Source organism: Echiichthys vipera (genome assembly GCF_963691815.1).
Source record: "Echiichthys vipera genome assembly, chromosome: 22".
NCBI classification, from domain to species: domain Eukaryota; kingdom Metazoa; phylum Chordata; class Actinopteri; order Perciformes; family Trachinidae; genus Echiichthys; species Echiichthys vipera.
This window is the reverse complement of record NC_139847.1, coordinates 16,287,993-16,315,562: the sequence shown is the minus strand read 5'-3', so window position 1 is coordinate 16,315,562 and position 27,570 is coordinate 16,287,993. Positions and strand designations below refer to the sequence as shown.

At 42.4% G+C, this 27,570-nt stretch overlaps 3 protein-coding genes across 5 annotated transcripts in view; 2 read left to right on the top strand and 1 right to left on the bottom strand.

Moving 5' to 3' along the window:
• The window catches only part of nlgn2a (neuroligin 2a), a gene marked incomplete at both ends in the record, with an annotated part of 127,539 nt that extends 120,084 nt beyond the window's left edge, over positions 1 to 7,455 (top strand). For all 3 annotated transcript variants that reach the window (XM_083937360.1, XM_083937359.1, XM_083937361.1), the window contains 4 exons: positions 2,552 to 2,817; positions 4,930 to 5,083; positions 6,006 to 6,372; positions 6,618 to 7,455. In XM_083937360.1, the coding sequence (XP_083793486.1) occupies positions 2,552 to 2,817; positions 4,930 to 5,083; positions 6,006 to 6,372; positions 6,618 to 7,455 (1,625 nt within the window). The remainder of the gene's footprint in view (positions 1 to 2,551; positions 2,818 to 4,929; positions 5,084 to 6,005; positions 6,373 to 6,617) is intronic.
• Positions 7,456 to 13,954: 6,499 nt separating this feature from the next.
• Positions 13,955 to 22,650, bottom strand: LOC310963988 (interferon-induced very large GTPase 1; the record flags this gene model as incomplete). Its single annotated transcript, XM_083936945.1, has 5 exons — positions 13,955 to 18,627; positions 20,386 to 20,643; positions 20,738 to 21,001; positions 21,095 to 21,176; positions 22,609 to 22,650. The coding sequence occupies 5 exons, from the start codon at positions 22,648 to 22,650 to the stop codon at positions 13,955 to 13,957; spliced, it is 5,319 nt and encodes a 1,772-aa protein (XP_083793071.1).
• Positions 22,651 to 24,696: 2,046 nt separating this feature from the next.
• Positions 24,697 to 27,122, top strand: pop7 (POP7 homolog, ribonuclease P/MRP subunit). The gene is made up of 2 exons (XM_083937530.1): positions 24,697 to 24,813; positions 25,989 to 27,122. The coding sequence occupies exon 2, from the start codon at positions 26,043 to 26,045 to the stop codon at positions 26,496 to 26,498; it is 456 nt and encodes a 151-aa protein (XP_083793656.1). The 5' UTR covers positions 24,697 to 24,813; positions 25,989 to 26,042; the 3' UTR covers positions 26,499 to 27,122.
• Positions 27,123 to 27,570: the final 448 nt, after the last annotated feature.

Below are 27,570 nucleotides of genomic sequence, written 5' to 3'. Positions count from 1 at the left end.
AATGTGTATCGTCAAAGCTTGAGTGAGCATCCGTGCACTGCTGCCGTATCACTTTATCCATTTAACACAACCTCTATAATTACCACTGATGTCTATTAATCCTTCATATTAACCCAGGCACACCCAACCTTTTTTCACTTACATATTTATATCATGATAACAGTGATCACAAAGTGCTTGTGTCTTGGATTAAATGCAAATACAAACATGTTGGCCGTTTGAAAAGGGTATTTTCTTAAGCACATGTACTGTGCATAGAAACAAAAAAACAAGGAAACATCAAATATTACAAGTAAAATTATGCATTGTGAAGAATGCAAAGATGAAACCACCTGTTGCTCGAAAGAACAACTTAAAATCACAGACTGAAACATTTTGGAAGAAGAGGACTGATGCCACTCCCTTGTCTGTATCTTAAATATGGAGCCAGAGTCAGGATGATAGCCTAGCTTAACATTAGCCATTTTCAGACATTACCCGGAGTTTCTCTGTCACACATGCAACAGGAGATCGTCTGTTTCAAACACATTCTCAATGGAAATATTCCATTTGGTTTAGGCGAGGGGTGCGTACAGGATGCAGGACATGACTCCTATTATACCACGGGCACAGAACCGGTTCGTAATTTGGTCATAAAAAAATCAAGTCTCTGCGTTTCCTTAATATGGTCTTGATGACATCAGTATCGGCCCTTCCCGACAGAAGTTCCTGAGTCTCGGCGTCTCTTCAGTTAGACATTTACGTTGCCGTCTTTGTGTGAATAACCCCCTCGTTGGAGGTTTGTGTTCTTCATGATAGAAACGTCATCCACAAGCACACTGTGAATTCTCCAGACAATGAGCTGCTCTAGTCACACACAGGCTCAACTGGACGTACTGCCTGGGAAAGATCTGTTTAAAGTCTCACACACAGCTCCTCTGTGTCATGTCTGGTTCAAAAGTTCAGGTTCGCAGCACATGTGTGACACAGGAAACTGAGGTAAACAGTGAAAAAATATACTCACAATGCCTCCGAGCTAAGTACCTCCCAGCTCCAGGTCTGAACATAACATACAGACAAGAGTGTGGTATTCATTTTCTCATCGAACTGTTGAAAAGGTGACAAGACATTTTGCACACTGGCTCTCGCCACGGCTGTCTGTATTTTTAGATGGCTAATGATAGTCACTGTAGTTTAATTTTTCAGGGAAGCCCCTGCTTTAGCAGCAGAGGGACCCTAACGGTTGAGGAAAAGCCTGTATTAACCCCTTATCTCCTGTTTCTGACAACCAACCCCCTCACACTGCCACCAGTCCATTCTCATGCCTCCGCTTTGACATCACCCCATCGTCGTCATCGTCCTCGTCTTCATCAGCGGTGTAACATCAGCCCTCTAGACGTCACCTGTCTGTCATGCCCCCCTACACCCCCACCCCCACCCTTCTCCCCCTCCAGGAATGCCAGGTAAGGAGTCTGTCATCCCCACCCTTAAGAGACACCAATCATGTCAACAACACATTGTCACAAATCAAGGCCGACAGCCGAGACGTACAGGATGAATTGCAGGATGGAAGTGGTAGACAGGATGGAGTTAGGGGTTGTAAGTGATACTGATATGATTAAGGATGGGGGCTATAGAGGGCAAGACAGCATCCATAGTATCCTGTGTTTAAGGAAAGAGCAGGAGAGGTAAAAGCATTGTTGAGGGAGGAGAAAGAGGACAGAAAATGATCTGACATGGCGTATCAGAAAGGGGAATTTGAGAAAGTACTGAGCAGGGAATAACCCCCCGTCCCGTCCCCCCCCCCCCCCCCCCACATGTTTCTTCGCCCATCTCTTTTTCTCAGTTCACATATGTAGGTATAGCTGTTTCCAAACAACTTCTCACTATAATTGATTTCCCAGGGAAAGGGGGCTCTGCGGCTCTGCTTAATAATTAGCTGACCAATCTTCAGCCCAGGAGAGGGAAGAGAAAGAAAAAATGGCGCACAAAGAGGAAACAAGCGAGGCAGGCGTCCTCTTAACGAGCCACTTGAGTGGTTCAAACAGCACAGGACAGGCAGAGCTAAGGAGAGAGAGACAAAGAGAAAGGGAGAAAGAGAGAGAGAAAGAGAGGGAGAAATGCAGCTAAATAGAGAGTCTGAGAGAAAAAAACAGACAGCAGCAGAGAGAGGAAAATGGTTCTCTTGACGTGTCAGATGAGCGTGTTCTTTCTTTTTGTTTGAGCTACAGCACCATAGCATGCTGTAACTGGGATGCTTTGGGTCTGCGGTTCCATCCTGCGTCTGCCATCTTTGCTACAGTGAGATTGATTAGATGGAAAAAGTCAAAAGGGATAGTTTAAAAGTGGAAAAAGAGAAAGTGATTTCCACATCAAGTAGTCTCTCTGAATCGTGTCCTAACCCAAAATCTGAACTTCACAGAGCTCCATCCTGCCCGCACAGATGCAAATATAGGGGAAGCATAATGACATTCAGATCGATCACCCAACATTTTACAACATTTTCTGGATGTCATATTTACCCTGTCATACAGAAATATAAATGCCCCATTTTTTCCATCTATCCTCTCAGGTCTGTTCCACAGGGCTATAGCCCAGAGTGGAACCGCCATCTCCAGCTGGTCTGTCAACTACCAGCCCCTCAAGTACACCAAGATCCTGGCCCGCAAGGTGGGCTGCACCTACACAGAGACGGCCGACCTGGTTGACTGCCTGAGGCGCAAGAACTTCAGGGAGCTGGTGGACCAGGACATCCAGCCAGCTCGTTACCACATCGCCTTTGGTCCCGTGGTGGACGGAGACGTGGTACCTGACGATCCTGAGATCCTCATGCAGCAGGTGAGGCTCTTGCACCAGTATGAAACTGTGGCACAGCCTGTACCGTTTGTTTTATTGTACAATTAGATTGACTTGAGCTGTGATGACACACCAAACAAGAACTCATGAAGTTACAGTAGGTGTGAGTGTGACCTTTCCACAGTTAGTCTGGAAGTGACTTTTCCCAGCTGGTGTGAACTTGCATGCTAAAATGCTGTAAAACATTGCTCAGTGGGATATTAGAGACCCATGACTCACAATTTTCTCTTCTCTGCATCTTTAGCCTTATTCACTTACATCACCATCTTTTTTTTTTAGGACTTTGGCCGTTTTCCACACCTTTTTATCAGATAGGACAGACAGGAAATGGGTTAGAGAGAGGGGGGGGGGAGACGTGCAGCAAAGGGCTGCTATTGTTACCATGTACCTTGTTTTTGAAAAGTTCTAAATAAGTAAAGTTTATTATTATAATGTTTCTTCTTAAATCATGATGTTGCAGACCATCCATATGATCCATGTGAGTGGTCAAGTGCAGCCCAAGATCAACCATTTTGTTCGCCAGAGGCCATAAATTGGGGAGGAAAAGGATTCATAGTGATAGCAAATAAGGAGCTAGGTTTAGAAACTAGCCTTTCTCCATCTTTGTTCACGGTCTCCACCCCCGCCTGCAAGAACTTCTGGTCGGTGGAGCCAGGCAGGTAGCCTCCATCAGTGTGGTAATACTTCTGTCATTTCTCGGTCTCAGACAAAGAGGACTTGGGTATTACTATGAAACTGATCAAGACCACAGCTGCGGAGGTATAACGATAAAATGAATTCCCTGTGTTTGTGGGACCTCTCCCTCGTTTGGAGAGCTAGAGATATGACTACAGAGAGTAAGTTTGAATACACAGTTGCAGATCAAATATGTCACTTTTTTCCTCGTCAAAATATTAGGGTTTGAGTGTTAAAAAGATACACGTCATCCCCCCCCCCCCCCCTCTGTGGAAGTGGAATTACCCTAAAGATGAGTGTGTATGACGCATATATTTTCACTCTTTCAATGTCCTTTCATTTATTGTCACAATTGGGGAACTTGCGGTTTATCAAACCCTCTAGCCTCATTTTGGTTTTCAAAATGGCTGTGAGGGGAATTCAATTCAATCCAATTCAATTTTATTTATAGTGTCGAATCATAACAAAAGTTATCTCAGGACACTTTACAGAGTAGTAGTAGGAATAAGAGGAATTGGGATAAGAGTTCAAACCAAACAGTACACACAAGAACAAAGAAAATACAAGAAATTGTCCAAGAAATAAACTTAATTGTACGTAATGCAGAATTTTATTTTATTTTTATTTTTTTTCATATTATTATATATTTCTAGTTTTCTGACTACTCAAGGCGCTTTCACACTACTGGTCACATTCACCCTTTCACACAGACATTCACCCAGATGGCAGTGGACATCTACATACCATCTAATCTAATGTAATCAGTCACACAACAGTCACACACCCATACGCAGCAATTTGCTGTTCAGTGTCTTGCCCAAGGACACTTCAACATGCAGACCGAAGGAGCCGGGGTTTGAACCTCTGATCTCTCATATGGAGGCCGACCCGCTCAAGCACTGATCCACAGCTGGCCCCATGAACATTTACTCAGTTTTTGTAAAAACTGTAAAAACTATATTTATAAATATTTCTCTCACTCACTGGTTCTTTTAACCAGCTCGTATGACTCACAGCTGTCAGTATGTTCAAATCTCTCACATAAGGGGATCATGAAATAACAACTGCCATTTATACAACCACATTCTGTACATTGGGGCTGCTAAGAAAAAAGTGTGACTTCTGCAACATATTTTTCACTGTCTCCTATTAGATCCCCAAAAGGTTTGGATTAGCCACATCCCAAAGGCTTTAATGTTGTGCATGAATTGAGCTTGTAGTGGTGTTGTTATACATTAATACGAAAAATTAAACCCTGCAGTTTTACATCTCTTGGCATAAATATATACACCACATGAACAGAGCTGATTTGACTTTACGGATACGGATAAGACTGTCTTCAGCAGCATTCATGGTTGATTTTACATTTTGGGATACAGTTTCAGCACTCAACATGTTGTTCCCCAATTGCACCACCAGGGGGAGTTCCTCAACTATGACATCCTAATAGGAGTGAACCAAGGAGAGGGCCTCAAATTTGTGGACGACAGCGAGGACAATGATGGCATCTCAGCAGCAGCGTTTGACTACACCATCTCCAACTTTGTCGACAACCTCTATGGCTACCCCGAGGGTGAGAAATGCCAACATTATACTCCTTTCAAGCTTTAATGTCTCATATATTACTGTAACCCATCAGATGACAGGACTTTGCAGTGTAATTGTTGTTTATGCAAATTAGTAGCACCATTAGATTAAATCTTCTTGGGATCCACACACACAACTGAAAATAAAGGACGCAATTATAGTTCTAAAAGTAAAGAGCACAAATCATCACCGCAATACAACAATGACCTAAGCACACTCATCATAGGATAAATATGTTCCCTGATAGCTGAGCTAGATGTGACACTGAAAAAGAGGTGCTGCATTTTTCATCATTTGATATGATCGTATGCTTTCTACAAAAAAAATACAGCAACTTGACCAAATCTACAGCTCCCTGTGGAAAAGCAGGTCTTAAGAACATGATGTGGCCAAAGGATGATAAAAGAAATCAAAAGCGAGCACTCAAAGTGTATCAACCCAGACAGGCATACTAAAGAGATTGCCTATCGTCGAGATTATCTTTCCCCATGGTAGGTCTGTGCTTTGCCCTTTGAGGCTCTGTGGGCACTAATGCTGCCTCTCATCATCCCCCGGGCAACCAGCTCCCAATCACAGTGCTGTTGTTCCTGACAGATCAGCCTGCAAACCCCTCACAGTGGGACACAGTCAAAACACAGACACATTTGGATAATGCAGTAACGCATCCTCTCAAGTGCCTGTCACTCATTCTTCTCTCTGAGAGGCATATTCTCTGCTGCCCTTTGTGTCTGTCACTCACTGTCCTTTCAGTTTCTCTATCATTCTCCACCCTCTGTTTCACTCATCATCTCTTGACCATTCTCATCTCTCAAAATCTTCTATCCCTGTCATTACTTTCCTCTTAACTTATCACAATTTTCTCTTTTTTCCCCTTTCCTCTTTTTCCCCTCCCATGTGTTATCCTCTAGGCAAAGACATCCTGAGGGAGACCATTAAGTTCATGTACACAGACTGGGCAGACAGGGACAATGGCGACATGCGAAGGAAGACCCTCTTAGCTCTGTTCACAGACCACCAGTGGGTGGCGCCGGCAGTGGCCACTGCCAAACTTCACGCCGAGTTTCAGTCCCCAGTTTATTTTTACACATTCTACCACCACTGCCAGACCGAGACACGACCTGAATGGGCCGACGCCGCCCACGGAGATGAGATACCGTACGTGTTTGGCGTGCCCATGATCGGTGCTACAGATCTGTTCCCATGCAACTTCTCCAAGAATGATGTGATGTTGAGTGCTGTAGTCATGACCTACTGGACCAACTTCGCCAAGACTGGGTAGGCCTTGCTTAAATTTGAAGTTGTCTTTTTGCTCTATGGTGTGACTGCAGGACAAACTAGCTAGTGAAAAGTCTCTTTACGAAGGTTTTGTTTCCTGTTAAGAGTGGTGTAGCTATGATGTGGGCTGATCTCACTAACCACATGTTGGTAGAGTTGTTCAAAGTTTAGTTTAGTAATCACAGGGGTCCTTGAACCAGATTGACTAAAAACTTGACTGACATGCCCTTTCTGTCCTCCACTAGGGACCCCAACCTGCCAGTCCCTCAAGACACCAAGTTCATTCACACCAAGCCCAACCGCTTTGAAGAGGTCATCTGGACCAAGTTCAACTCAAAGGACAAGCAGTACCTCCACATTGGCTTAAAACCTCGTGTTAGAGACAACTACAGGGCCAACAAGGTGGCCTTCTGGCTCGAGTTAGTCCCCCACCTCCATAGTCTACATGACATCTTTCCCACCACTACCCGATCACCGGCAGGCCCTGGCCCAGGCACAGGCACCCACAGACCCTGGCCAAAAACACCAGGCCCTCGCACGACTCGTCACCCCTACCCTACCTTTCCGTCTGATCCGGAGCCTGAAGGTTCGGAGCGTCCACACCAGGACCTCTTCCCTGGAGACACCAGGGACTACTCCACTGAGCTGAGTGTGACAGTGGCTGTGGGGGCGTCGCTCCTCTTCCTCAACATCCTGGCCTTTGCCGCCCTTTACTACAAGCGTGACAAGCGGCACGAGATGCGACGCCACCGGTTGTCTCCCCAACGGGGTGGGCCTGCCAATGACCTTGCTCACAGCCAGGAGGAGGAGATCATGTCACTGCAGATGAAGCACTCAGAGCACGATGCTCACCACGACATGGAGCCACTCCGGCCCCACGACATCCTGCGGCCCGCCTGCCCGCCTGACTACACACTCGCGTTGCGCCGCGCCCCAGACGACGTGCCACTGATGACGCCGAACACCATCACCATGATCCCCAGTACCATCACCAGCATGCAGCCTCTTCATGCCTTCAACACATTCCCCTCTACCGGTCACAACAACACCCTGCCCCATCCCCACTCCACCACCAGGGTATAGTAGGGACTGGCCTGACACAGCGCCGCCTAAGGACCAGGATGACTGGCTCTGCAACTGATCTAGAAAGGAGGCCTCTGGATGTGGGCCTTTGTACTGTTCTCTTATTCTCTTGTTTCTCCAAAAACAACTCCACCTCCTCCATCATGTGCTGTCAAACTTAGCAGCTCCACTGGTGGCATGTGGAGAAGCAACTGAACTGCACAGCAGCAGATGATCAGTTTGGGGGGTGATTCAGATCTTTCATAGATACTGTTTTCAAACAGCTACTGTTTCCAGACTAATGCCCCCTGACATTTGTCAAAAGAACGAATACTTTTGGCCCCTTGCAGTTTTACGTTGTTTTTTTTCCTTTGGCTTTGTCTCTTTATTCTGTCCTCGGTGTGTTATGTGCATATATTGTTCTCTTTTCTACGTCTGTGTCTTATCCCTGCTTTATTCCTCTCATTCGACATGTGATTCTCTCCCTCCCCCCAGCGCTCCTTTGCTCTAAGGACTCACGCCTGCTGAGCTGTAGGATGGGGCATAGAGTACATAGAGTAATCATATAGCTATGAAAACATTGATATCTGATACTTTCATTCTACCAGCATTCTTGGTGCCAAGTATGTACTACTGTGTATGCTTTTCCATCGAGGGAGAAAAAAACTGAAGAAAATTCTAGAGTATTCCTATTTACTGTCAATTAACAGATGCTGTGTGTTCTCATGACAAAGTGCCAAACTGGCCCTCGATTGTGTTTTTTCTTTTTTTCATCTTCTGTTTCTTTTTTTTTTCAAGCATTTGTTTAATTGTTGTTTTTTTTGTGGAAAGATTTTTTGCTGAAAATATAGATATAGAGAAATGATATTATATATAGTTATATATAAATGTGTACAAAGGAGAAAGTATATAAATGGGTTTTCTCAGTGGGATCTATGCATGAATTATTTTTAAAGATGATGACGGGGGGAAAGGACACTCTATCTGTCGATGCACGTTTCCCAAATCTAATCTAATCATATCGGTCCACTCCGGATATTTTGTTTTTTGTTTCCACAGAACATCCTGTAGTAACCCAACAAGCCATCGCCACAAATCTACAAAGATATTGAACAACTGTGAACATACTCTTACCATTTGTGACGTTATTAAGAGGTTTTTCTCCAACTAGGTGATTCAGCTCTCCAACAGCAAGCCCACCATCCTACAGTAGCTCATCATTTTTTAGGGTACGTGAGGTACCAAATCTGTTGTTGTAGCTTGCCTGTACAGAATTATTTTTGTATTTCAGTAAGGGTGAGAAACAAACAGAGACAGGCAGCCTTTGCTCTTTTACGTGCACCATCCTTCTCCTGTCTGCACCCCTATTTCCAGCACATGCATATTCTGTTTGATGTGTCTGAGAGTGAGTGATGAGATAGTGTGTGTGCATGCGCGTGTGCGTGTGTGCTTGTGTGTGTGTGTGTGTGCGTGCGCATGTGTGTGTGCGTGTGTGTGTGTGTGTGTGTGTGTGCGCGTGTGTGTGTGTGTGTGTGTGTGTGCTTCACATGGTGGGCCCTAATTAGACAGCAAAGAGATAGAGAGGCAGACAGGCAGGATCAACCCCATGATAAAAAAACATTGACTCCAAAATGCGCTCCCTCCTGCTGCATCCTCAAACACTCCGCCACCCTCAACATGACTCATCCCCCTCTCTTCTCTCTCCGTCAGTAAACTAGCTTTGACTGACGCCCGTATTACGGTGATCGCCCATGATCAACTCCCTGCTGTGACCGCGAAAACTCCAAAACACCTGACTTCACTGTGTCAGCTGCATTCTACACAATTTCTGACCTCAGTTCAGCTCTGCTATTATCCTCACATTCAAGGGTTAGTTCACTAAGCTAGTGACTTTTTGTGAGCTCATCAGTTGTAAATTAAACTCTAAGCACACTGAGGGTAACCGGTGGTCCTTCACAGCCTGTGGCACAGAGCTGCAAGATGAAAAGGGGGGCTCAGATCTCCTAAACAGGGTAAAAGCAACACAGATGACAACTGCTGTCTCTGATTCTGCTCTTTTCTTTCGGGTCAGAATGTGCAGGCTGACAGCTCAGAGATGCCCCCACCCTCGATTCTCTGCTACCGATCTCAAACATGGGTCATTGGTAAAACAATATCTTAACTGAACTGATGTGCTGTTGCTTGAGCCCACAGGAACACATGGTAGCCTACATTGACTATGGGAGAAGTTAGTCAGCGGTGCTGTCCTTGCCTGTGCTCTAGCTTTAGCCTGTTTGTTTTCTATTTTATTACTGCCTAACGGGGTGGAGGGGGAGGGATGGAGGGGGAGAGATACACCTGGGCGCTCATGTCAGAGATTTTGTAAGCCCACTGAAAAGGAAACGTGCACAATGTAAAACACAAAACAACTGACTCGGGTGTGCCGCAGGTGGATAAATGCTGTGGAAAAGATGATGGACAGCGCAAGGAACGGTGCACGCTGTGGAACAGAGATTTTTGGGAAGAGCTTGGAAAAAGACACAGCCTTAAATGTGGAAATCTGAATCATGATGAACTGATCACTAGCATATAAGGACATTCAAAGGCATGGCCATCTTTCTACCCACAAGGTTTACCAGGAGGACACCTTGCAAATCTGTCCTATGGAGGCTCTGATATGTGGGATCAGACCAATACGAACCCTTTTGTACTCGCTCCTGTGGATAAGGAGGCAGTGAAGGGTTGTGAGGTAGACCTCACTACAGCGCAGCTACAATGACACCACCGGAGGTGATAACAGAAACATGGTATTTAGTTTGGTCTGTTCTTTTGCCCTGTCTGTTTTATAAGCTAACACTGGAGGGCGCCGTTGTGACAGATTCATTGCAGTCTGTCCACTCGGAGGAAACTGGATGTGTGGAGAGAAATACCAAACTGGATGGAAGGACAGAGACAGACACAACATCTGGAAGAGGATCAAAACTGTACATTTTTAAGTGTAAGAATCAAACAGACAAAATATTTGTAAATATTAAGTTTCTTGTTTGTTTTTATTGTTTCTTTATTTTTATTTTTTGAGTGAATGAATGAAATGCTTATTTTGTGACAACGTAAGACAACAGGTGCAGTTTTTTAAAGAAGGGGCCATTAGCTTGATGGTTTCAAATTTCTCAGAGAGTACAAAATGCTCGCCAGCTCACTTTTCATGCCATTACATCATGACTTTTTTTTCCATTACTTTGTCCTTTATCATGTAAGTATCTTGTAGCACTTTGGTTCCTAACCAGGAAAGTCACTGTAGCAGCAATTCATCTCCACTGCAGCCCCACGCGTCAGAGGGCTTAAAATGCTGTGTTAGCGTTTGCTTGTTCACAACGAAAAATTACATTTGAAATGTTAAAAACATAGTTTAGGTATTTTGCTTATTGCTCTTTGTCCTGGTATTCTAGTAGAGGAGTTACTTTTTTAACTTTTTTTTTGGTTCAGGCTTTAACAAACTTTTATTTGAAATACATCCTGTGACCCGACTATACCCTCGGTGAATCCGTGCGGCATGATCTGTGTAACTTCAGAGTGCGTATGGAGACATTTCAGAGGCTAAGAGCAGTGACAAAAGCCAGCTAACTAAGGGAGGCGTCGGAAACCGGCCTGCGATTCATGGTCAACACTTGAAACTAAAACACTAAACTAAAGTGCTGTCAATTCACGACTAGCTCACTTCACATGTAGCAGTGTTTACATGTAGCCACATGTGGGAAAGACACGAGGGCTTTGATACCATAAGATGCCTCGTAGAGAAATGAGATCACACTGGTGGTCTGACTTTTTACTCCACACACTGTGTTGCATTGTGGTTACGGAGGTTGTGTTGACCTCACAGTGATGTGATGTAGCATGTGAGGGGTTTCATGTTCTCAATAGTTGAGAGGTGGATGAAATGTTAAAAAGATCGGAAAAGTCCAGTGCACTCTCAGAGTCTGAGCGTGTGTGTTTAACGGTGGGTCAGACTGCATGTGTGTGGACGCTCCCGTAGCTCTGTCTGTGTTATAAAGGGATTCCTGCAGCCCTGGGGTTCACACGCGGTGACTTAGGTCGATGGTGAAGACAGTGACACACACACAGTGACACACACACACTCACTCACTCGCGTACAGTAAATCTCCAGCTTGGCCTCTATTGCGAAGTTGCACCTGTTGTCTTGTTTCTACACTCTTTGTTGAATTCAGAAACCCAAGACTTGACATGGAGAAAAATGTTAAATAATGGAATTTTAAAAAAGATGATTATTACAAAAAAAAAAAAAAAAAAGGGTATAGTAAAACTATATAAATAAATGAGGTGATGATATTTCTGTTTACTTTAGAAGTTATTATACACTGTATGCTGTGATTCTGATCTGGGAAACATTAAAGACATTCATAGCCAGTCTGCCCATTTTGTTTCTTTATTGAACCAGTAAACAGAAGAAGAAGAAGAATAATTCCTTTATTTGTCCCACAATGGATAAAATTCAATTTTCACTCTATTATTATTATTCATTTTACACACACAGGTCTGAAATACACACACGCAGGACCTATATACATGCAATTAATTAAGAGATGTTAGGGCGAGGGGGCTGCCAGTGACCAGCGTCCCGAGTAGTTGGGGGTTTTAGTGCCTTGCTCAACAGCACCTCAGCAGTACCCAGTCAATGAACTGGCACCTCTTTAGCCACCAGTCCTCACTCCATTCATGGTCCACACAGGGACTTGAACCAGCAACCCTCTAGTTCCCAGCCAAGTCACCTATGGACTGAGCTACTGCCGACCCACTGAGCTACTGCCGAAGTGAGGAAGTGAACTTGTTAACAATAACACATATAGAATGAATATTTCAAGATTAAGAAAATGACATATTATACCAAAGCCATGCATATTCTACATGGTGACATTTACACTGAGTGATCTTTTAATTCAGTGAAGACGTAAATGTTTCTTCTCCGAATTCTGACTTTAAACTCACAACTCAGAAACATTTTTCACATGTGGCCCTTGCTTTCTCCTGTGCATGTTCCACAGAGACAAAACCAACCTGAGTAGGAAAAACAGCACATCATACTGCACTCAATCCCATTTGTCGCACTATGGCGATACCACATAAAGACCTGAAGTGAACTTTAAGAAAAAGAAAATACAGTAAATGTAAATGTTGTACATCAGATACTTCAAAAAAATATTAAAAGAAACATCATATTTAATCTGACGAAATGAAAACAAAAGTTTTTTTCTGTCACTTTGGTGCCTTAATGAACTACACATTTTCAGTGACACTGTAAATATCAATCAAATTAAAATTCAGATTTTATTAAACTGGAAATATTTCAAATATTTCTAAGATATAAATCAACTCAACATGTTAAATGCAATATCAGGTAAATGTGAGCACTAAATGCAGGGATCGTTCTCTTGTGCCCCTGTTGCAAACTGTAAAAAAAGAATCTGTGTTCTTCCACTTGTCATCTTATTTACAGCTCGTAAATATCAAAATCAAAACATCCATGAGAGCAGAATGAACGCATATGGGGAAGACGTGCACCTCTGTAACCACATGGCATGTAGTCTCTTACTTGACATTAGAAGAGTAAATGCTTCAGCAAACTTGAATCAGTTAAAAGAAGAGAATAATGAATGCATGTTGACAATACCACATAAAGGATGAGTGATTGTTAATTGTTCATTTCTTTAAAATGTAAATATATGGAATCCAATACTTCACAGAAATGGGAGGTGATTGAAGTTCAAAATAATCACACATCATACATACTTTCATTAAAGCAAACTTTCTGTCATCTATACAGGTTTGACAATACCACAAGTAGACTGATTCCTACTTTAATTCAATCAAAAATGTAAATATGTGGATTTTTGTCACAGAAACATATAAGGGGAAACGTTAACTTCAAAATGAACCAAAAACATAACTGAAATTCAAACAGACAAAATTTGAGTTTAGAAAATGGCATATTATACTCAGTAAGCTAAGAAAGGAAACTTACATGTTGACATTTACGCAGAGTTTAATACACTGACAATGGAAATATTTTTGATCAAGGAAACAAATAGAAACAGATTCTTACTATCCAAACAATCACTTATCATAAAGTAAAATTTATCTTAAAAAAATGAAAAAAAACTGTCACATTTGGACAATATCACGTCCAATGTTTTGCACTTTACACAAACAAAAAGAACGAGATTCTAACTTTTTGATTTAACAAATGCATATGACACTGAATGTGTGCCCCTGACATGTACATTGACTCCCAAAGAAAAATGTCTTCATCAATATTTTCACAAGAGTGATTTTCTCTCATGTTCCTGATTTAAGCTGTACACTCACAATATCTTGTTATCTTTTATTCCAAATGTTACTGTACTATTACTATGTGTGGTTCTCTTCTAGATCATATTAAACAAGTCAAATCCAAACATCCATGAGTGGATAATGGATTCATGTAATGACGAGTGTGTTCCTCTGTAACCACAAAGCATGCAGTCGCTCACTTGATATTAAATGAGTCTCTGAGGCTTGCTTGTGCTTGCTGATGTGTGATATTTTTCCAAGTTGAAGGAATATCAGCAGGCTTTGCATCATATGCTTCGGCAAACTGCTCGTTGAATGTCGCCAGAACATATTTCCAGTAGTCTGATGCCTGGAGACTTGCATCTGGTGGGATTTTCCAGTTTGGGTAAATCTCTTTGTAAAGCTTGTATGGGTGCCATTCCCCATTTGTAGCACAACATTGGAAAGTCTGGTCAGTGACCACAGAAGAAGAGCATATATCAGTGTCAAGTTTTTCTGAAAATAAATCTCTGTATCGACCCAGACCCTGTGGCCGATGTAGTGAAGCCCAGTGCTCAGTGTGGGCTTTCCCTCCTGCATCACAAGGAGCTTTACAGAATGGACACTGTTGACCACATCCAATCAGTTTGGTGAAAAGCTCGTTCTGAGGCTTAACATGAAGTTTTTCTAGTTTCATTTGGATATCTGTTTCTTTAAACTTCCCTCTCAGAGATTCTGCCATGTCCTTCAGACACTCTGTGAGCCAGCAAGCAAACTGCTCCTGGTTTGCATTGTTCAGGATCATGAAAGCTCCAAGAGCATCGGGGGAAATTACCAGTTTATCACCAAGTTCCTGACAAACATCTTCCACAAATGTCTTCAAGTTGCCATTCTTTTCGGTTTTAGCTTTGGTGATAGCATTATTTATGCTGTTGATACTTGACTGGAGATGTTGGTCCTCAAACTCAAAGGTAGACCCATTTGAGAAGCGTTTCACTATTTGATCCAGAATCCATTGCTTTACATAATCCTCATATGAGCAAATATAGCTCTGATAGCTCTCAAATGTACAGGTATCCTTTGACAGCAAATCCAGTAAAATTGAATGTTGCAGGAATATTCGTGTGCTGAACTGTGCCCTTGTCAGCATTTCACCAATGATATCAGGACCCAAGGATCGGTTGACAAAGACTTCCACTGCAGGCTTCAAGCAGCAGTTGGTGAATTCTTCTGCCTTCTTCTGGCACTGATCTCGTTTATGGAACACATCTTTAAAATCAGCACAAAACTTTTCTTTGTTTTGTTTCAGACATCTGTAGGGATCATTCACCTGTAGGAAATCTTCATGCATTTTCTGAAACTGTCTGGCTGCAAATCCACAGATGTGCTGTTTCAGAGAAACTTCAATCTCAATCTCCATCTTCACATCCTGATTGTTTTGCAGTTTCTCATCAACAATGTGTAGGATCTCCTGGATGTAAGTGTCATGGTAATTGTTCTTTCTTTCAACATTTTCAATCACATACTGTGTGCAATCTGTTACAATACGGTCAGCTAGTTTTTGCAAAGCCATTACATGATCTTCAATCTTGAAGAACTTGTTGAAACTGTGTTTGAACTTCCCGATAAGTCCCTCTGCTGTGCATGTGAAAGGCACAAGTCCACAATCTTTCAGTTCTTTTTGACTTAATAATTGACACACATGACTCCCCTTACGTGACAGATTTTTCCTCAGGAAGTGGGACACACTTGCAAAGACATTTGTGGCCTTTTGTTTAGGTAAAGAGAGTTCACTGACTGTTTTATTCCACATCTTATCAAATTCTTTGTCTAGCTCTTTGTCTCCCATTTTAACTTTTTTCCCTCGACATGTGTTGATCAATCCTTTCACTCTGTCTTCTAATTCTTTTGTGTGCTTCTCCTTGATTTTATCAAGCTTGGTCATTCCCTGTCTGATGTCAGCGGTTGCTGTGAGATGATTAAACACAGAGCTTTTCAATTCTAGTCCAAGGCTCGTTGCACTGCTTACAAATTTCTCTCTGAATCCTTCAACTAGATAGACATGACCCTCTGTTTGCTTGAAGTACTTTGTCAGGTTTTCAAGAAGCTTTGTCTCCCATTTAGACAGCACTGTGCAAGCTTCACTTTTCAAATGATTGAGATATTCTGACATGTCAGCTATCTCAGATTTCACAGCAACTGTGCCAAAGTTGGAAATTTTTGTTTCAGCTTCTGTGAGCCATGTGTACATTTCTTTTTTGAATTCCCATTCCCATTTGTTGAATTCTGTGCACAGCCTCATGTATGCATCAGCCACCAGGCTGTTTCTGAAACTGAAGATAAAGTTTTCATGCTTTACTGCATCCCACAGACTCTTCATCCATCCTGTAAACTCCAAGATATTATTAGCAGATGACTCACAACTTGTCAACATTTGGATAATGTTCTTCTTGAGCTCATATACAGCTTCACTGTACCCTGCATTGACTGGTGCCATTGGTGGGTTTCCATTCCAGAGTCCAGGAATGTACCAGTTCCCAGTGTCTGGACTGTACTCCATCACATCAGTGAAGCTCATGGTCTCCTCTTTCTTTTCCATTTTGGCTGCTGCCTGGGTCATCTCATTTAACTGTTTCAAGAGCAGGTCCCTGTCTCGAAAGTTGTTGTCATGGGCTGAAACATCGGACACATTTTGGTGAACAAATTGACATTTGGGAATTTTGCCGACCTCCTTCATCCTGAGGAAAGCATGCACGACTATCTGCAGGATGTCCTTCATTTCTGTGGAATTCTCCATTGCTATATTGATGATGGTGATATCACTCAGGCCCACAACAAGTGTTGCAAGCTCATTGTCGTGCTCATGGCTATTGTCCAGTTGTGCAAGCTCTGGTGATTTTAAGCCCTCTGTGTCAATGATCACCAGGAAGTCACAGTTGAGTACTTTTTTGACATTTTCATCGATTCTGATGAGCAACATAAAGGCACCTCGAGTGCATCTACCACTGCTGACCGCAAACTGCACTCCAAACATGGTGTTGAGGAGAGTGGACTTTCCTGTGCTCTGAACTCCAAGAACTGTGGCTACCAGTATCTTGTTCTTAGGAGACACCAAGTCATTGAGCTGAGACAGAACGTCACTCACCCATCTCAGAGCAATGTTGGAGGCATCCCCATCTACAAGTTCAATGGGAAATCCATCAAGCAACAATTCTGCACATAGTTTGGGCAGATGCTGTAACTGTTGGCGTGATGGGTCTGTTTCTGAAAGGGACAGTGAAGCTTCATAGATCTGACCCATTTCACGGAAGAAGTGTTCAGTTCCCAGTGAGCTGTTGGAAAGTTGCCTATCAATCTCTTTGATCTCCTCTTTGTTCTCCGAATTTTTGCATTTTTCTTTGTACTGCTCCCTGAGGCCAGACATTTTGTCTCGAGACACATTATCAAGGTTCATTCGCATCCATTTCAGGAAATAGAACCTCTCTGTCCCTGGGCTTGATATTGCATTGATGAAACATGTCATTGCATTTGACATGTCATAGGAGTTCTGTTTTTCCCAAAGTTTTATTTTCTGTTCCTGCAGATCACTTTTGTACTCTTCTATTTTTTCAGACCCAACATGTCGAAGCCGAAATTCTTCTTTCTCTAAACGAGTCAATTCCTTCCATAGTGAGCCTTGCAAAGGTAGCTGCGCTTCTTTATATTTTAGGATGTCTTGAATTTCTGCAGTGATGGCATCTGCATTTTTCTTGGCAGTCTGGCACTCTGAAGCGTCTTCATCAACCCAGATTCCAAATTCGTGGGCAATGTCAGCCATCTGCTCTATTCCGATCTTCATCTTCGAGTTCTCAACTACATTGCTGACTTTTATCTGCAAATGTTTGACAAAGTCTGCATCATTCATTGAGTTGGCCTTCAAAAGGATGTTGTTGTTAGTCAAGCCCAACTTGGTTGCTACCTTTTTTAACGCATCCATACTGAAGCGATCGCTTTGATGGTTACCCACCAAGAAGATCTGTGCCTTGTGTTGTTTGTTGGTTAGCAGCTCACATTCAGAGTCTAATGTGTCAAAGAACACAAAAACTGCCGCAGATGTTTGACACAAAAAGGAAAATTCTGTTTCAAATGAAGCAATGTCCCCACGAAGGTTAGTTACAGCTACTGGCTCACTGAAAACATCCATGGTTTTGTTCCCACAAGGAAGGCACCAAGTCATTTCAGCCAATCCATTGGATATTCTCCTTGGACTGTCACCACACTTCATGTTACAGTGAACAAAGGTGTCATGGTACTGCTGAGAATTGCTCAGAAGCTTATTGAGGATCTCTGACTTGGACAAGGAGCACTCACCCAGTCTCACAAAAGATATCATTGGAAGTTCAGAGAGAACAATTCTTTGCTCAATAAAGCCTTTGGATTGTGAAAGTGACTGAGGTCTGTACTTTTTCACAATGTCTCTCATGGCCCAAAGCATGAGTGTGCACTGCTTTGTGTCACAGTTGGGAAGCAACAGAGGCACAGAAAACTGACACAAAGACATTTTGAGTGCCATTTCCTGCTGCACAAAACCATCAGCACACAGAAAGAGAGCAGTGATTATGTCTAGGGGGTTAAGCATGTCGTCTGAATTTGTTCTTTTGACTAGACTATCAAGATCTAACTGCAGATCACCATGATTTGATTCCCATGCAGATGTATATTTCACATTCCTCGCTGTCACATTAACCATCATGAGTTTCTTAAGAAAATACCATGGAAGATCTGAACTACATTTGGCAGGTTCATCAGCAACAGTCTTCTCATCAATCTGAAGTATTGTGCTCAGGGATATCCTCTCTTGGAAGTGCTGCTCCAACCCCAAATCCTCCAATAAACTCTCTAGGTGTGTCTCTGTAAACATGAAAACAATGAATATTACACCCAGTATTGGATATTTCAATATTCTAAAACATGGATCAAAATGGATTGTGACATTTGACTCGATTTTGCTGTTCTACAGTTTGTAAGGTACGCTAAAACTAAGGTCTACGTTGATGTTGGCCAGTCACAAACAGTGTCCCCTGGTCACCTACTTTATAAAGATGAATAAATATATAACTAAATCATTCGAACAATGAATGTGTTTCTCTATATTATCTTGAACAGCCCTTTGAAAGAGACATATGTTGTATAATCACAACTTTGTTTGTTTAAACACTGTTTAAAATGAGACCAAGTAATGCATTTAGGCAGCGTTAAAAGAATCTCATTTTTAATTTCCTCTCATCAGTTAAACAATATATCCAACACATAAATATCAGATCTAAAGAATGAAACCTTTTGTTTTGGCAACCCTCTGACCTTTTCTCTCGTGTTTAAATTAGACTAAAATTCTGAAATGTTTATATCAAACACTTAATTCCCTTTATTTTGGTAAATTTTTAGTGTTTAAAGTACTTTATTTATGTACACAAAATCCAGGCATCAAATATGTCTCTGAGGCATTCTGCATTGCTTTCAAATATTTATGTTATCCCTGTTGAGTCAACACACATGAAAGCATGATTTACTTCCACCCTCTATTGTTAATACATTTTAATGAACTTAAAACCCCCTGGACTTTAATAGCTACATTAAAAACACATATTTGTGTTGTCTAAGATTTCAAGAACAGTCATAATATATACAAAATTGAAGTTGTAATGTAATGAGAATAAAGTCACACTATTATATTATATAAAAGATCAACCTCCGATATTAGTCTGCTTCGTTTCCGTTAAGCTGATGGGAGTATGCCATTCAGACTGTCTTACATCCCATTTGGGTCTGGGGAAGCGTGAGTGCTGCTCTTCATCAGAGGTGGAAGAGGTGGCTTATTTTCCACACAAATGTTCACTTTACCTCATCCGATAAAGTGCAGCTCAGAGCCGCCTCCCCGTGATTATTTTATACGCCAGCGCTCTGCAGGAGGCCGGAAGAAGCGTTTTAAAGACCAACTTAAAACAACGCTTAAGAGGTGCAGAATGAACCCTGACGATTTGGAAGACACTGCGGCTGATCGTAACACCTGGCGGCAGACATGTTTTGATGGGACTCGATCACTGGAAGAGGAAAGGATTGCGAGGAGACAGCAACGAAGCTTAAGAAGAAATGCATCCATGGCTGCCAGCAACATCAACACCATTTTTAAATGCCCCACCTGCAACAGAACTTGTGGGTCCATGATAGGGCTATTAAGCCATCAAAGAACTCACCGTTAAAGAAGTGGAAGTCATCATCGGACTCCATGGACAACCACAAGCAAGCATTATGGCAAAATGTGGTAGGTCAAAATGAAGACTAAGGTTTTAAATTGGTTGTGATCCACAGACTGTATTAAAAATGGTGTGATCCGAGCAATGGATGAAGTAGGGGGGTGCAATGTTGTGAAAGGGGCCTGAGCCTCTATGCCCCTGGCCCGATAGCCATGCAAGACACAGTCATGAATTCTTAGAGGTGTGTAGATCAAAATGAAGGCCGAAAACAAGGTCACTCGTCTTTCAATGAATGTGTTCTTTGGTTGATTGTTCTTTCTTTCTGTAGTTTTGTTGTAAAAACGTTCTACTTTATTTTTAAATGTAATTATTCCATTCTATTAATTTATTGCAATTCTGACTTTATGTGACTTACTTGTGCGGGCAGATGTCACAGCTGGCTTGCTTATTCTTCCATTCCTCAGTTGTGTAGAAACCTGGAGAGAGTAACACACCCCGGGCTGCAGGTTGCTTAGAGTCAGGTTGTTTGTGTCTGTTGTCTCTTTCACATCATGTCCCTCACTGCAACAAGTCACAATGTAACTCTTCACTTCACCAGCGGGTGTCTCCCAACGTAGAGACAGTGACTCACTGCTGGCCTCATAGACTGATATCTGAAGAGGAGGGCAGGGCTCTGTGGGAGTGATATTAGAGTTTCACTTATAACTGGAAATGCATGTTCCATCAGTGTTTGTTTGTATTTTAAAGTCTGTGTTTTTCAGATTTACCTGTGAAGACAGACAGCGAGGTTGCTGTGCTTCGATTTCCATTGTCTGCAACCCTTATGATGCTGAAAGTATACTCAGTGCCAAGATGCAGTCCCTCAACCTTCACAGTGCTGGAGTCCTCTGTGATCAAACGTCCTCTCTGTGTGTCCCAGGAGTAATCGAACTGTAGTGTAGACCTAACAGAGTTCTCAGTGGGAGGAAAGCCAAGAGAAACAGTGTCCTGGTCGACATGGAGAACTGTTACTTCTCCTGGTGGAGGAACATCTGTTAAAAGAGAAGAGGAGTACATCTGAGCATCTCCACATTACTGCATGTATTTAATTATTATATTGGATCAATATTGACAGTCACACTTACAGTCAGACTGTGGTGTCAGTGGAGTGTTCTCTCCTTCCTCACAGTATGGTTCAATGAAGAAATCGTCTGCATCACTGAACGCCTTGGTAAGGGAAAAAAAATATTTGAATTTAAAATGTAATGGATCAATTCATAATCTCATTCAATTGGTGAAATGACAACATTTACAGTGGCTACGGTAAGTATTCAGACCCCCTTCAATTTTGCACTCTGTTAATTTGCAGCCATTTGCTAAAATCACTTAAGCTAATATCATTTAAGAAGGCACACAGCTGTCTATATAACACCTTGCAGCTCACAGTGCATGTCAGAGTAAATGAGACTCACAAGGTCCAAGGAACTGCCAGAAGAGCCTTGGTGAGAAAGGTGGCCTCTCCTTAGTGCACGACAAATGAAAGCCTGCATAGAGGTCGCTAAAAAACACATGAAGGACCCCCAGACTGTGAGAATTTATATTCTCTGGTCTGATGAGACCAGGAGACTTCCGTTGGGCCACTCTGCCATATAGCCCCGATTGGTGCAGGGATGCAGTGATGGTTGACTTTCTAGAACTTTCTCCCATCTCCCCACTGTATCTCTGGAGCTCATCAACACTGATCTTTGGGTTCTTCTTTACCGCTCTCACCAAGGCTCTTCTCCCCCAATTGTTCAGTTTGGCTAGACAGACAGCAGCTCTAGGCAGAGTTGTGTTTGTTCCAAACTTCTTCCATTTAAGGATTATGGAGGCCACTGAGCTCTCTCTTAAGTGCAGCAGAAATGATTTTGTAACCTTGGCCTGATCTGTGCCGTGCCACAATTCTGTCTCTGAGCTCTCCGGGCCGTTCCTTCGACCTCATGATTCTCATGTGCTCTGACATGCACTGTGAGCTGTAAGGTGTTATATAGACAGGTGTGTGCCTTTCCTAATCAAGTCCGGTCAATTGAATTAAACACAGCTAGACTCCGATAAAGGTGTAGAACCAGAAGAAATGGGCCGCACCTGAGTTAAATATATGAGTGCCACAGCAAAGGATCTGAATATTTAAGGCCATGTGATATATTAGTTTTTGTTTTTTAATACATTTGCAAAACAATTTACAATCAGTGTTTCTCTGTCAAAATAGGGTGCTGTGTTAACATTAATGAGGAAAAAATCACCAAATTTAGCAAAGGGCTGCAAAGTAACAAAGAATGAGAAATTTAAGGGGGTCTGAATACTTTCCGTACCCACTGTATGTGGCTTGTCATTTTATTTTTTACTGAAATTTAAAGTTGTATAGATGGATAGATAAAAACTGTATTGATCCTGAAGGAAATTCAAGTTTCGGATGTTCCATTACACCCAAGTAAGCAGGAAATTCACATAATATAGTAGAATTACAATATAGAGAAAATGTGATGAGAATATAGAGTCAGAAAATGTATAATACACACACACATATATATATATATATGTATATATATATATATATATATATATATATATATATATATATAAAAACTAAATTGCATATTATATAGATAAATATCGTTACCTCCTCATCAGAGTTATCCATTGTGGGTTCACTCTCAGCCATCCTACACTTGGTCCTCACTGAAAGTAGAACAGAGAAGAACCCTGAGACACCTTTTTCCCCAACAACTATCCACGTTACACAACAGTTACACAGCGCAATGTACTCTGCAGGACTACAATATAAACTAAAACACACAAAAAAAGAATGTAATCAGCCTCATAGAGGACAGGTGAGCTGAGTCATGCTACTGTTTTAGGTTGTGAAAAGCCTATAATTCAACACCATTTCAGCTCTTAAAAGAGGGACAAATGACCACTGACAAAGAAATGATTTACCTTTGTAGGTTATCCATGGAAAAACCTGAATCTGCTCTTTTATCCAAACATTTGTATATGATCTATATGCAATATTCTGTTATAGGTTAAGTATAGGTGGATGAAGCTCTGCACTTCTGTGGAAATGCAACAGCTCACTGCAGGCACTTGTTTCGTTTCCTTGGAAATGCTCATGGTTACTGGTTTCCAGAGAAATGAAACTGTTTGCCTGGTATCCTCCCTTTGCTGAAGAGAGAGCAGGAGAGAGTCTTCTAACTTTTCAACGTTTTATTTCATACTTTTCTAGTGAGACTTATTGTTAAAAACAACAAAATCTAAACTTTAACTGCAGGACTACTTTAAATGAGCAAGAACATTTGTAGATTGTAGTGCTGCAACTAATGATTATTTTCATTGTGGATAAATCAGTCGATTATCATTTTTTTTGATTAATCAATTCGTTTTTTGGTCTCTAAAATGTCAGAAAATGGTGAACCATGTGGATCAGTGTCTCCCAAAGCCCAATATGTGTTGTTTATCCACAATTCAACTATATTCACTTCACTGTCACAGAGGAGGAAAGAAACCTAAACAAAATCACAATAAAGAAACATGAATAAGAGGAATGTGAGTGTTTTTCTTTTTCTCTTAAAATATGACTCAAACTGATTCATTCATTTTCAAAATAGTTGTTACAAATCATCGGTAATGTGTTGCAGCTCTAGATGAAAGTGAACTTTTATTGATGCAGACATATGGGGCTGAAACAATGAGGTGTTGTGCCAGTGCTTTGGTCTCACTCCCAAGTGACTGGCTGCTTTCAGTTCTGTGTGCCACCAGATCTGACCAGATCTGAAGCCCCAAAGCTCCCTACTGCTTCATCATCCGCCTTACACCAAAGATGCTTACACAGAGTACCCCCAAATTAGAGTCGGCATGCAGTGCAGAGGACACCTCTATTACAGGCTGCCTCTGCTGCAGTGAGACCAGTGAGACCATGTCCACGGGTGTGCTGCTGTTTCAGTGGAATGAGTGGCGTGCACATAGACACACACAGGCGCGTTCATGTCCACGGGTGTGCTGCTGTTTCAGTGGAATGAGTGGCGTGCACATAGACACACACAGGCGCGTTCATGTCCACGGGTGTGCTGCTGTTTCAGTGGAATGAGTGGCGTGCACATAGACACACACAGACGCGTTCATGTCCACGGGTGTGCTGCTGTTTCAGTGGAATGAGTGGCGTGCACATAGACACACACAGACGCGTTCATGTCCACGGGTGTGCTGCTGTTTCAGTGGAATGAGTGGCGTGCACATAGACACACACAGACGCGTTCATGTCCACGGGTGGGCTGCTGTTTCAGTGGAATGAGTGGCGTGCACATAGACACACACAGACGCGTTCATGTCCACGGGTGGGCTGCTGTTTCAGTGGAATGAGTGGCGTGCACATAGACACACACAGACGCGTTCATGTCCACGGGTGTGCTGCTGTTTCAGTGGAATGAGTGGCGTGCACATAGACACACACAGACGCGTTCATGTCCACGGGTGGGCTGCTGTTTCAGTGGAATGAGTGGCGTGCACATAGACACACACAGACGCGTTCATGTCCACGGGTGTGCTGCTGTTTCAGTGGAATGAGTGGCGTGCACATAGACACACACAGGCGCGTTCATGTCCACGGGTGTGCTGCTGTTTCAGTGGAATGAGTGGCGTGCACATAGACACACACAGGCGCGTTCATGTCCACGGGTGAGCTGCTGTTTCGTTGCCCTGCGATTCTACTTCCGGGGCACGCAGAAAATGACGCGCTAGTTTGACTGGAGCTGAATGCTGCCGTTACAGAAATGCGCGTATCTAACTCGTTATGAGCTAACACACGGTTTCTTTCAAAGATATCCTGGAGGTAAGTGTGTTAATGATATGGGCGGTTAACTAGCTTAGCTGACACACTGCTTTGAGGTCGGTCGCGTTAGCTGGTTAGCTAACTAATGTTTACCTACGGTAGCCCCATTTGGGGACCTCGGCATGTTACTTCGAGGTTCACACAGCGTGTTTTTAAGAGATTTATTTTTATAACGTTGGTTTTCGCCAGGTTAATATATTACCAGACACGAGGCATCTGTGAAATAACAAATATACACTTGAAGATGTAACCTGCTGCTGGTTAAAAGGCGGAAGACAAACGTTTAGATGTTTCCTTGTGACCGACTGACACAAACAAGCTACTGTGGCGTCGTAGCAACTTACCACCGATGGTTACCACTTGCTGTTCCTAAACCTAAAGCATATAAATCAATTCCATTATAATTTAGTTATAGTTTCGTATTTCTATGGTACATATGTATTATTTTGAAATACTCACTCACTCATCTTCAGCCTCTTATCCGGGGGCAGCAGCTCTAGCAGGGGACCCCAAACTTCCCTTTCCCGGGCCACATTAACCACAATATTTGGAAATATCCCCTTGTATTATAGGTCGACTGCAACTTACGGGTGTTTTGCGTTATCAGTAAATCTGCTGTTAGTTTCCTGATCCCAGTTTCCTCAGGCCCAAGAAAATGTCCCCAGATGTTTTGCTCTGTCCAACCATCAGCGCCAACCCAAATGTATTTAGTTTACAATTATATATATAAAGACAAATGAGATCAGAGGAAGTGTAATTAGGGAATATATGGCATCGTAGCATCATCAGTTAGAGAAGTCAGTTTAGTATTGATGGAATAATCAATTTACAGTTTTACTTTTGTAATCTCAAGAGAATTACCCAGGGATTACTCTTTCAATTGTGAGGATCTGTTGCTTTCCTTGATCTTATGAGATGTTAACTTGAGTATCTTAAGGTTTTGGACTGTTTGTCAGAAGTTGGAGAGATATTTCCAAGGGTTTTGCAAATTGTGATGAGATTGTTTTTTTCTTATATTTTATAGACTGAAGATTATTTGCAAACAAAATCAGCAGATCTATAGATTACAGAAGTATATGTAAGATGCATCCCAAATAGAATATAATAGTCTGTATGTTTACTAGAAGGTATCGTAACCTCATTTCATCCACTTCTGTCCGCTTACTTTTTCTCAGCTTCTTCATTCGACCCCAGCTGCTACCTCAGCACACATACGTCCACTGAGAAACATGACGGAGTCACGGAACCCAGGAATGTCCTCTATCCCTCAGGCGGCCCCGGTGCACACTGACTCCAGCTCTCCGGCTGCAGAGATGGACCCGGTGGAGTACACCCTTAGGAAGCGCCTCCCACGTAAACTCCCAAAGAGACGGAATGACGTTTACGTCAACATGAAGACTGATTTCCGGGCTCAGCTGGCACGTTGTCAGAAGCTGCTGGAAGGTGGGGGTCACAGGGAGATCTGTGTCCATGGCCTTGGGCTGGCCATCAACAGGGCGATCAACATCGCCCTTCAGCTGCAGGCCAGCAGCCAGGGGGCGCTGCAGCTGGCGGCCAACACCTCCACGGTGGAGCTTGTGGACGACCTGGAGCCTGAAGATCCTGATGAGGCCGGAGAGCCCATGACGCGTACACGCAACAACTCGGCCATTCATATTAAGGTTTTCTACCCTGACCCTCAGTGAACTAAATAGAGGTGTGTCAGGTGTTCCTGAGTCTTCAAGCTGTATTTGTTTCCTTATAAACCACTAGACAGATAAAACATTGCTGTCTGGTGAGACCGTGTGTGGAGATCTTTGACAGCAGCACAAGACAACAGAGTGGAGCAGACAACATACTCAGACAGTATGTAAACCGTGTGAGTGTTCCAATTGGGACAACCTTAGTTGACTGAATATATAAGCTCTTTTGTCATGTGTTTTGTCAGTTACAAGTTGTTGCTGCTGTTCCTTTTTCATTTTGCATGTCTTGAAGCAACAGTGGTGTTTGCGAGGTGAGACCTCAGTATAATTCAATACTTAAACATGGTTGTGACAAACGTACAAGTGTCTTTAGTTTTAAGGCTTTGCAAGCGTTTACAGTTTCACATATGTATGTTTTTAAAGATATGAATAGTTAGAAAACCTGAGGAATCCTTCGTTTAAATTTCAAGCAGATGGTGTTGTAGTAAATGTCCACCAGATGTCAGCAGTCTTAATTTATTCAAATTTGGGTTCAGATCATTGAACTGCTGGTGGTGTTCATGTTCATTGTAAATACTTAATTGACAGTTTTCAGGAAGAGGATGCATTTGATTTTTTTTTTGACAAAAAATAAAACTTCATCAGGATTGAATGAATGCCACTCATGTTGAGTTCTGTGACATCAGTTTGTATTCAGCATCTTAACTGCAAAGGTTTGCTTAACTCTAATGACCTGAAGACAGATAATGAATGAAATGGACAGACTTCCCCTTGTTGTGTTTCCATCTATCCTTTCTTTATCCAAGAATAATATTTTCTATTTAAATAGCAAATCATACAGTGATGGGACAAAACAAGACAAAAATAACAGGAAAGAAAACATGTACAAACATCCGTAAAAACAAATGGCACTTGCACAACAAGATTTAAAAATACGGAAAACAACAAGGGAGAACACTTAACTGGTCTGAAAGAGGTGAACATCCATTTTATAGAGAGCCTCAAGTTCCCAGGACTAACTAATTGCCTGCGTGCTGTTTGATGACGAACACTCGAGGGAGGGAAGAAAGCGTTA